This window comes from Dioscorea cayenensis, chromosome 9 (assembly GCF_009730915.1).
Source record: "Dioscorea cayenensis subsp. rotundata cultivar TDr96_F1 chromosome 9, TDr96_F1_v2_PseudoChromosome.rev07_lg8_w22 25.fasta, whole genome shotgun sequence".
Lineage (NCBI taxonomy): Eukaryota > Viridiplantae > Streptophyta > Magnoliopsida > Dioscoreales > Dioscoreaceae > Dioscorea > Dioscorea cayenensis.
In genome coordinates this window covers 28,710,388-28,721,107 of record NC_052479.1, presented here as the reverse complement: position 1 = coordinate 28,721,107, position 10,720 = coordinate 28,710,388, and the positions used below count along the sequence as shown (strand labels likewise).

Genomic DNA, 10,720 nt, shown 5'->3' with positions numbered 1-10,720 from the left:
TCACCAACAGAATAGTCTTTTCCTACGGAATAGCATTAGCCACTTGTTTTTCAGCGATGGAATTTTCCAACAGAATATTCTGTCTGTAAAAGTTATCACCAACGGAATTTTCCATCTCTGATACCTATGTTTTCTTGTAGTGTGGATATTTGATTTAGATTTCAAGTTATGGATTCTCTATGAATCACGAGCTTGATGATTTTTTTTTTACTTTTGAAAAAAGCTTAGGATGACATGCTTGTGAAACTTTTTGTAACTTGTAAACTCTTTAATACTTTAGCCTTGAGGTTGCTGAGCTCATTCGTTAATTTATTTGAAACTTGCATCATGGACATTTGAATTTGCATCTTGGGTATTTGAATTTGTGTTGGACATTTGACGTTATCTTAGTTTAGTTTGGATTACAAGTTGTGGAATCTCTATATTGAAGGATCACGAACTTGATTTAACTTTTCATAAGTTTTGCCTTTCACACTTGTGAAACTCTTTTACAACTATTGAACTCTTCAACACTTTAGTATTGAGGTTATTGAGCTCATTTGTTGATTTGTTTGAAGCTTGAGTCATGGACATTTTAAGTTTGCATCTTGGATTTGATTTTAGATTTCAAGTCATGGATTCTCTAATGGAAGAAAGCGTTGATTTTCTTTAATTTTCTTCCAGGTCTTAACTTGTGAAACTCTTTAAGTCTCTGATTTCTGATGTCTTGAGACTCCTGAGTTCAGTTGTCAATTAATTTGATTTTCTTTTTCAAGGCTTGACTTGTGAAACTCTTTGTGTCTTTGACTTTTATAGTCTTGAGACAACTGAATTCATTTATCAGTTCATTTGATTTTTTTTCTTCTTCATGTCTTGACTTGTGAAACTCTTTGAGTCTTAACTTCTTGGTGTCATAAGACTACTGAATTCATTTATCGATTTATTCGATTTTTTTTTTCAGGTTTTGACTTGTGAAACTCTTTGAGTCTTGACTTCTAATGTCTTGAGAATATTGAGTTCAATTATCATTCATTTGATTTTTTTATTTTTATTTTTTTTTAACATCTTTATTCTCTAATGCTTTGAGCTTTAACTCTTTTAGCTTGTGTGACTGTCAAGAGACAATGGAGAGGCCTTCCCAGGGAGAGCAGGCGCCATGTATTGAACATCATAACTAGCTTCAACAAAGTTTTTTAAGATACTTCAATACCCCCATCCACTTCCATGCCTGTCAAGAGACAACGAAGATGCCTTCTCAAGGAGAGCAGTCGCCATGCATTGGATATCATAGCTAGCTTTAAAAAAGTTTTTTAAGAGTCTTCAATAGCCAGTCCACTTCCGTGACTGTCAAGAGGCAATGGAGAGGCCCACTTAAAGAGAGCAGTCACCATGCATTGGATCTCACGGTAAGCTTACAGGGGGTCTTGTGAAATTACCAAAATACCCCTCATCTTTGCTAAACCCATTTTTCTTTTTTCCACATTTATCAAATTTTGCAAATAAACCCCAAAACTTTCACACTTTCATATTTTCCTTGGCTTTTGCAGTTAAACCCTCGAGCTTTCATATTTTCACACATTTTCACAATTTTGCATATGTATCCTCAAATATTTCATCTTTTTTCTCTCTTTTTTTTTAATATGAACCAAGAGAGAAAACTTTAATACAATGCATGACATGAATACATGCATGAAGTATATTAATTTTGGTTCATGTTTGCACACTAGCATAGGTAGGAAGAAGAAAGGATGCATGTGGGCATGGCATGATAGATGAAGCATGCTTGATTTTTTAAGCAAAAGATGCATGGATACTATAGTTCATCAAAGAAAGAGTTGTGGATGGTATTGCATTGAACATGCAAAAATATAGAGATGTCAGGATTTACATGGGATGACAAAGATTTTCTTTTAAGAAAAGTCTAGGCATTTTTGCATGGGATTGGCAACCAAAATATATACAAGAGCATGCATGGATTTTTTTTTTCTTTGTATGGAATTTCATAAGAGTATCTACCTCCTTGAAACAATAGCCACTTGACTAACCTCTTAAGCTGGTTCTATGCAACTTAAGTATACAGAGAATGTTGCTTTCTTGGGCTTTGCCAGGGTGGTGATGGCGGCATGAGCCACATATCGTCACCACCACATTGTCTTTCTCATCCTTAGCTTTTCTCCCTTTTTTTTTTGGTGATGGCATTCACAGAGAGAGGAGATGAACAATATGCATATGCTCTTGTTTATGTGTATGATTTAAATCAAAAATATGTAAAGGGACAGGTCCCACTAAGAGATGCTGATGAAGTTTTTTTTTATTTTTTTTACTTATGGCATTTTGCATAGGATTAACAACCAGAATATATTTATATATATATTTCATGAAATTTCATTTACCTCATTGAAGCAAAGAAGCTACTACTTGATAAACTTCTCAAAATCCGCCTCGAGATTTATGCTAGGCTTATATCCGAACTCACACCTTGCTAGGCCGATGTTGGTGTGTGTGCGTGAAGGGGTGATCGCCATCACCGGGTATCTCCACAGTGTTCTTCTTCACCCTCATCTTCACAATGGGACTTTCATCTTCATCTTGCTTCGTTGTAGACCCATCACCTTGCAGGCCTCCACCAGAAGCATGACAAAGCCAGCGATGTTACCATGCATGTCGGATGACCTCAATGATGTTGCTGGTGTGGCCCTTGGTGCATATTATGGTAGCGCCCTCGCGAATACGGTGGAGAACCTCACCAAGGTCACGGTAGTTGCAAACGAAGGGAACATAGAGGCTTTGCTTGTTAATGCGATGTCTGTCGACGGTGAGGTGAGGACCTCGGACTAGACAGCTTAGTTAACACCAATGATCTTGAAAATCTGCGCCTCAACAAAGTGGCCGATGCGGTGGAGCTTGCTGGAATGAAGAAGGCCGAGAAGGACAGAGAAGCACGTTGGATTCCTGCCGAAGAAGTACTCCGACGAGGAGTTGACACCGGTGGAAGGAGGATGATGGTAAAGGGATTCGATGATGGCTCTGAGCATGGAATCACGGCCGGCGACCGAGAGAGTTGTGGTGATTGTTTCAAAGAACTTACCACTAATGTTGAGGAGGACTCGGTTGGAAGGAGAATGCCATGGATGAAGCTTGGAGAAAATAGAGAGAAGTTCGGATAAAAAAGAGAGAGAGAGAAAGAGAATCCTTAGCCAAAAGCATGCATGCCTCCTCTTATGTGCATGATTCCTTCGAGCAAAAAAAACCAAAAAAACCAAGGGCGGGGCCCACCATCCAAAAGAGAGCCTCTCATCCATGCATGGCAACGGACATGTGCATGATGAATTTTTTTTATCCGAGCGGTCCCACCATGAAAGAAGATGAAGGTGCATATGAATGAACATAGGTTATGGGATGGATATCAATTGAAGAGAGAGTGAAGCATCCATGGACACACCATTAAAAGAGATCATGGATTAATGAGAATAGTTCTCAGCCCTCCTCCCCTCTCCTTTCTTCCTCTTTTCATTTTCTTCTTTTAATCATCCCTCGATGTTTTATTTCCATATCCAGGGATTTTCAATTTAAAATTTGGATTTTTCACCAACAACCTTGATTTTTCTTTTATTTCTAATATTTTCGGATTTTAAAATGTTTAATTATTTGATCCGATGCCCATCCTGTTTTATATTTTTTTATTTTTTTATCATTATCCAATCAAAATTTTTATTTGAAACTTGAATTTAATTTAATTTTTTTAATTATTTTTTTTTAATCCGAACATGGATAAGCCCTAATTTTTTTTATGTATGAACAAGGATCATTATCCATCAAATTTTATTTAAACTCAAATTTAATTTTTTATCCGAGCAGAGATAATGATTGAAATTTTATTCAAATTAAAACTCTCCTTTTTTTCTATATAAACAATTTTTATTATTGTAATTAAAATTATAAAGTTAACAATTCATGGATATAATTATAAGTAGTCAATTTATATAATTATAATTTTTGTTGCAATTAATTAATAGTTTGTCGAATAATTCAAGCTAATTAAGAAATTTATAATTAAATTTTTAAATAAATTATATCATAAATTAAAAATATGTTAGTCATTAATACATTTTAAATTATTTTTATTAGTAAAATATTACATTGTAATAAATATTTAATTAATTCATTGTTGAAAATAATTAATTTCAAGTAGTTAATAATTGAATACTACTACTACTACTACTACTAATAATAATAATGGGATGTGTAACGCATATCCCAAGAATATACTTTTTAGGGAAACTTTGGGGTTTGTGGTTTGAGTATATAACATAATTAAATTTAAGATTTGGGGTAAAATTTTGAAATTGTTTATTATAGAGGGTCTCAACCTTAGCATGTCATTGCTTAGTTGGGCTCAATTTGGTTAAGCCTATGCCAGCCATGTAAGTGATGAACTTGTCAAGCTCTAGTGAGAAATTGAAACTAAAAAGACGAAAGTAAATAAAGAACAAAAATGAGCTTTATAAATATTATATGGGTTTGAAAAAGTAGGGGTTTTTGGGTATATTGAAAACCTTTGGGGATGCATACGCCCATTAAACTTCCTAAAAACTAGGTTTTCTTGAGCATATATTTTGAAAAAAAAATTTAAAAAATGGTTAATACCACCTTCATAGTAAGATAATAGTAACTTTTTTTTTTTTCCTCAAATGAGATTAAAGTTTCAGGCTCCCTTTGTTAACAATAGTTGAGGGCTTTATCAGAGGGCAATGGTTTGTCTACGTTGTTAGAATCAATTGACAGTAGCAATATAGATATTAAAATAAAGTGTAAAAAAATACACCAAAATTTATGTGTTTTGGTTTTTTAACATCTACATCCACAGTAGAAATAAAAAAATTCCACTATTAAAAAGTAATTTTACAAGTGAAGATTGCACTCGATGGCTTCACTTTTGTTCCATGATTTTTGTGGTGATCTTAACATGACCTAAGGCCATGTATTTATTGCCAAATGAAGTATAAAAAAAAAATTTATGTATTCATGCATAGATATTAAAAATAAAGGTTTCATGCATTTTACATACATGTCAACAATAGAGGCTTGGTGCATATCAAAAATGCTTGTCAAACATGAAGGACCAACTAAAGATTTACTCATGATAATTTGTCAACAAAAACATGTAAAATTCAAAAGCACGATTCACACATTTAACACACATTTATATAAAAAAAAATAGGTTGAAATTTAGAAAGATTAGTAAATTAAGGGTAACATATATGGGAAATAGCATCGTCCTTCCATTATCTTACTAAATCTATAGCTATATTAATTCATTTAAAAGTTTATAATTTTTTTTTATAAAAAGGGCAAACGCTATATACATCAAGGACAAGGGATTTAAACTGTAAACTCATACCCATAATCGGTAACCCGTGATCATTATTGCTTTAAACGAGTCTTGAACTCGAGATCTTTTGAACGTTTCAACCTTACTTTTCATAATAATGTCAAGTATCATTCATTCGGCTCATACCCATACCCATAATCAGTGACCGGTGATCATTATTGCTTCAAACGAGTCTTGAACTAGAGATCTTTTGAACGTTTCAACCTTACTTTTCATAATAATGTCAAGTATCATTCATTCAGTTTATAGCCCAACGGTGTAGTATATCTCAAGGGTGGTTATGTATATATATATATATATATTTTTTTTTTAAAGTCACAAGGGCAACAATCTTCATTGTGTGTGTGTACATTTGGATACACATGAGCTGTTGGTGCAATGGCAAATTGGTCATTTGATATGGTTGGCTCCGACCCGTTAACGGCGGGACAGTGTACCGCACCCAATATTCAAAGCAACTAATAGCATTACGCCACGTGCCAAGTTATTCTGTGGCTAAACTTGGTCCACGAAGGAGCAGAACGCGGTTGGCGAAATGGGCCCATTTATGAAAGCCTTGTGCTCTCTCGGCACTGAAAAGAACAAAGGAAAAGTGAAGAGAGAAAAAGGAAAGATTTTTTTCGGTGTTTTTGTTCCCAAATTCTCTGTTTGATTGATGGGATTTCGATCTTTGTTTTGTCTTGGTGGTGATTCAGATAGGTATAATCTTTTCTCAATTCATTTCTGTGTTTTCTGGTGTTTTTTTGTTGGAAATATTCATCAAGCTTTTGTTTGTTCTGATTGAATCTCTGTTTTTTTATTGATGAAATGAAATAGTTTGGGATGTTTCTTTTCTTGTTTTTTAGTGATATTTTTGCTTGTTTGGTGGAGCATTAGTGTTGGCATACTAATTGGGTTCCAATTTTTCTGTTTTTTTTATTAGTGTTTTGATTTTTTCTCCTCTATTTTTGTGCAATTTGATGTAGTTCTCATGGGAAATGGATTGTTAGGGTTTCCCTCTGTGAACGGAACAGCTCTTCGAAAAATTTATTATGCTGGATTTATTCATGTTTTTTTGGATGTGGTAACTGCAAAGTTCTTAATATAATTTTTTTTCTTTTTTAAAAGATCTAAGTTTGGAATGCATTTCTAGCATGATTAAAGAAAAAAGAAAAAGAAAAACTTTCAATTTGTCTATTTTTTGTCATTTTTGGTGAGAGCAACTAATGAATCTGATTGTTAGTAGTTTTTTTCTGTGTTTCCTTGTCAGAATTAATGTTTTTTTGATCTTGGTGTAGGAGGCAGCAGAAAAAGAAGAAGCCGACAACATGGCGAATTTTTCTCACTTTAAAGAGTTGCAATCAGCAACTAATAATTTCAATTATGATAACAAGCTCGGCGAAGGGGGTTTTTGGGAGTGTATATTGGGGCCAGCTGTGGGATGGGTCTCAGGTATAATGAAATATTATAGGTCTTTGTATTTTATTAAAATTTGGTGTTTTCTAAGTTTATGTTATCTGGATAATGCCAATTTAATATGAATGTTGTTGTTTTAAAGTTCATATGATGTTTTAGAACTGAAGATGAATAGTAGAGGAAAAATCAGAGATTGATGATGTTGATAAGGGAACCCTGGTGTTTACTGTTTATAAAGTTAATCATTTGAAGGTGATGAGATTTTAGTAGGTAATATCAACGGACTGGACACGTGACAGTTTAATATGGTAAAGCTTTAAGGTTGGTTTTAAAATTATGTGAACTCGGTTAGCACTGGAGAGCTAACACAATGTAAATGAGACATATTTCTTAATTGTATCTATTTAGAGAGGTGCACTCACTTTTGGTTGCTTAGATTCAAAATACTGAACTTTTGGACCTTGAACTGATAAATGATTGAATTTGTTATTTGAAGTTTGATATCTTGGTAGTATCATAGTTTATGGACCATTAGGTCTCTACATGCTGAGGGAGTTGTCTTATGCTGCCCTGGTTAGGAGAACAATATAAAACCGAATGTAGAAACACATGTGCATCTAAGTGGTATGCGATGAAATGTGTTTCATATTTACTGTTCACATAAATTAAAGCCTTAAAGGTACGGATTAATTAGGATGATGGTTTTCGTTTGTTGGAGAAGAATGACATAAAACTAAGGGTGATATGTAAACTTTTACTAGTTTATACCCATCTCACTGTGAAAGTGTTTAGCATGCATGTAGAAATAAGCAGCACATCCCTGAAAACACTTAATAGGCAATGTGGGTGAATACTGAACACTCTTAAATGCTGAAACATCAAGAAAGAACAACCAGTGAATATGATTGATGAGATGCTTAATAGGCACTGAAAATTGGGAATTTTTTTTAGGCTAGTTTAGTATCCTAAACTCATCTCCATCAGGATTTATATATATATATATACACTCATGCTATCTAGATTTGTAAATTTTTTTTCTTTTGGTGACACCATGACAGCTACCTAGATTTTAAAGATGCTTAATTCTTTTGTGATGATTCTATAACTTAATATGTGTTTACATCATATGTGGATAGTCCATCACATCATTTATTTTTATTGTTAGTTTAATAAGATATAAAAAAATTATCGCAATACAGAATGATGCTGCTTCATCCAAATTATGTCATGTTTGTTTGTTTGTTTGTGTTTTCAGTTTGATCACATGTTTTTACCCAATTGTTGTCCCTAGCTAGGGTAATGCAGAGTATTTTCATCATGTAAATTTTGTCCCTTAATTTTCATCGGTTGCAGATTGCTGTAAAGAGGCTTAAGGTATGGAGCAACAAAGCCGAAATGGAATTTGCTGTTGAGGTTGAGATTTTGGCCAGAGTTAGGCACAAAAACCTTCTCAGCTTACGTGGATACTGTGCTGAAGGGCAAGAACGTCTCATTGTTTATGACTATATGCCAAATTTGAGTCTGCTTTCACATCTCCACGGGCAACATTCCGCAGAATGTCTTCTTGATTGGGGCAGGCGAATGATGATTGCCATTGGAGCTGCTGAGGGTATAGCGTAAGTCTGTAGCTTCAATTAGATCTTTCTTTAGTAATTTAGTGCTTGGTGCATGAATACAAATTCTAACACCACTTTCTTCAAAGTTTATCAAAGATATTTCTTCATTAAATTTCTGCTGTTGCTTTTCTGGAAAATTAATAAATTGAGCTGAACTCTATCTAATTATTGAACTGTCTCTGATCCTAAATATTGAAACTCAATTTCTTTTGACGGTTTGTTCTGAATTTTCACTCCTTCTACAGCTATCTTCACCATAGTGCGACCCCTCACATCATTCACAGAGACATTAAAGCAAGCAATGTTTTGCTAAATTCCGACTTTGAGGCACTAGTTGCTGATTTTGGATTCGCGAAGCTTGTTCCAGACGGTGCAACTCATGTTACCACAAAGGTCAAAGGCACACTAGGCTATCTTGCTCCCGAATACGCCATGTTAGGCAAAGCCTCAGAGAGTTGTGATGTATACAGCTTTGGTGTAGTTCTTTTGGAGCTTGTCAGTGGAAAAAAACCGATAGAAAAGTTGAGCCCAACGTCAAAGCGAACAATCACCGAGTGGGCACTTCCATTGGCTCAAGAAGGTAAATTCAAAGAGATTGCTGATCCAAAGCTCAACGGCAACTTCATAGAGTCAGAACTGAAGAGAATGGTGATTGTAGCACTTATTTGTTCGCAAAACCAACCCGAACGCAGACCGTCAATGCTTGAGGTTGTGGATATGCTGAAAGGAAATTCAGAAAAACTACTGAATCTAGAGAACGATGTTATTTTCAAGCCTGAGCTTGCAGTTGCCGGGAATTGTGAAGGATTATCAGGTCAAGATGGTAATAGTTCAGAGTGTATATCAGAGGAGAAGGATTCCAAGTTGGATGTTAAAATGGAGTCTAGTTCTCTAACTGAAGTTGATGAACATGTTAGTTAGATTTCGATATTTGATTAGGGGAGTGTAGAACTTCAAAATGCATCTGAGTGTGAAGGTGCTGCTGATTGATTGCAAATGTTTGGTTCTATGGAATGTGGTTTGTTGGAGTGTGTGGAAATATTTATACATTTTTTCTTTCTTCCTTTGAATTGTAGTATTTTTTTCTTTTCTTTTTTCTTTTTCTTCTAATATAACATGTGAATTCTGTTGTGGCTTTGGTGCTAAGTGTGCTTATTTGGTTTGTTTGGTTTATTTAGTATAAAATTTAATAAAATAGAAATATTAACTTGTGTCTCTAGTCCTTATCTTTTTGTATAAATGATTGTTTAATAATTGCATATATATTTATATTTGAAATGATTGATAAAGGGAATTATTTTTGAGAATGGTTGGTGAGATTTATATTCTTTAGAATTTTTTGGTAAGGGTGGGTTGCTTTGCAAAGTTGTCATTTGATGAATATTAAGTAAAATTATTGTTGAGGATTTTAATCTCAGAGATTATACGTTTTTGTTAAAAATTGGGAAGTATAATGTAAAAAAAAATTCATGTAATGATTTCAATGAACTCAAGTAACAATATTGAAATAGGAGAAAGTCTTATAATTTATATAAAATATTTAACACAATATAAAATTATTTTTACCATAAATAAAGGGGAAATGGTAATTAACAGAGGGATTGTGGAGGTAAGAGGAAGTGACTAGTAATTTCTCTATTTTACAGGGTGTGGGATAAAAACTAAATTATTTAAAGGGAAAATTACTGTTTACCCCTCGATAATTTCAAAAACTTCTGACAGACTCGCGAGTTTTGCATACCCTCAGACACGTTTCTCCTTTATTTGCTTTACTCTTTTACCCCTGCGATATGAAATTCCATCATCGCTTCTTAAATCTTTTTGATACATCATTCTTTTGCATTCGCTTTTTGACTGTACTCATTTCTTAAACAGAGATTTCATTTTTAAACAGAGAACTTATTTCTTAAACAGAGAGTTCATTTCTTAAAGCAGAGTTTATTTTTCAAATAAAAACTCATTTCTTAAACAGAAAACTCATTTTCTTAAACGTAAAACCTCATTTTTTAAACATAAAAACTCATTTTTTTAAACTAAAACATTAATATTTAAAGTAAAAACAAATATTTACGTGATAAATTAATCCCCGGATATAAAAACCAATTAATCTTGGCCACTGTCACATATTTAAATAGAAACAACGATATTTAAGCACTTTTTAAACGTGAACGTAATATATTAAACGTAAACATCGATAGTTAAACAAAGACAAACAAGCATATCAACAGATAACTCATTTCTTAAACAGAACTCATTTCTTAAAACGAGAGCTTTATTTTTTTAAACATAGACCCTCATTTTTAAACGAAACCTCATCGAGTAGGGGACATCGAGTATC

General features: G+C 33.6%; 1 protein-coding gene across 1 annotated transcript; it reads left to right on the top strand.

Annotated features, from left to right (window-relative positions):
* Nucleotides 1–5,942: 5,942 nt before the first annotated feature.
* On the top strand, nt 5,943–9,528 carry LOC120268820 (PTI1-like tyrosine-protein kinase At3g15890). The gene is given in 6 exon segments (XM_039276083.1): nt 5,943–6,071; nt 6,650–6,691; nt 6,694–6,759; nt 6,761–6,802; nt 8,120–8,382; nt 8,628–9,528. Coding segments are annotated over 6 exon segments (1,134 nt in total). The 5' UTR covers nt 5,943–6,026; the 3' UTR covers nt 9,304–9,528.
* The last annotated feature ends 1,192 nt before the right edge of the window (nt 9,529–10,720 follow it).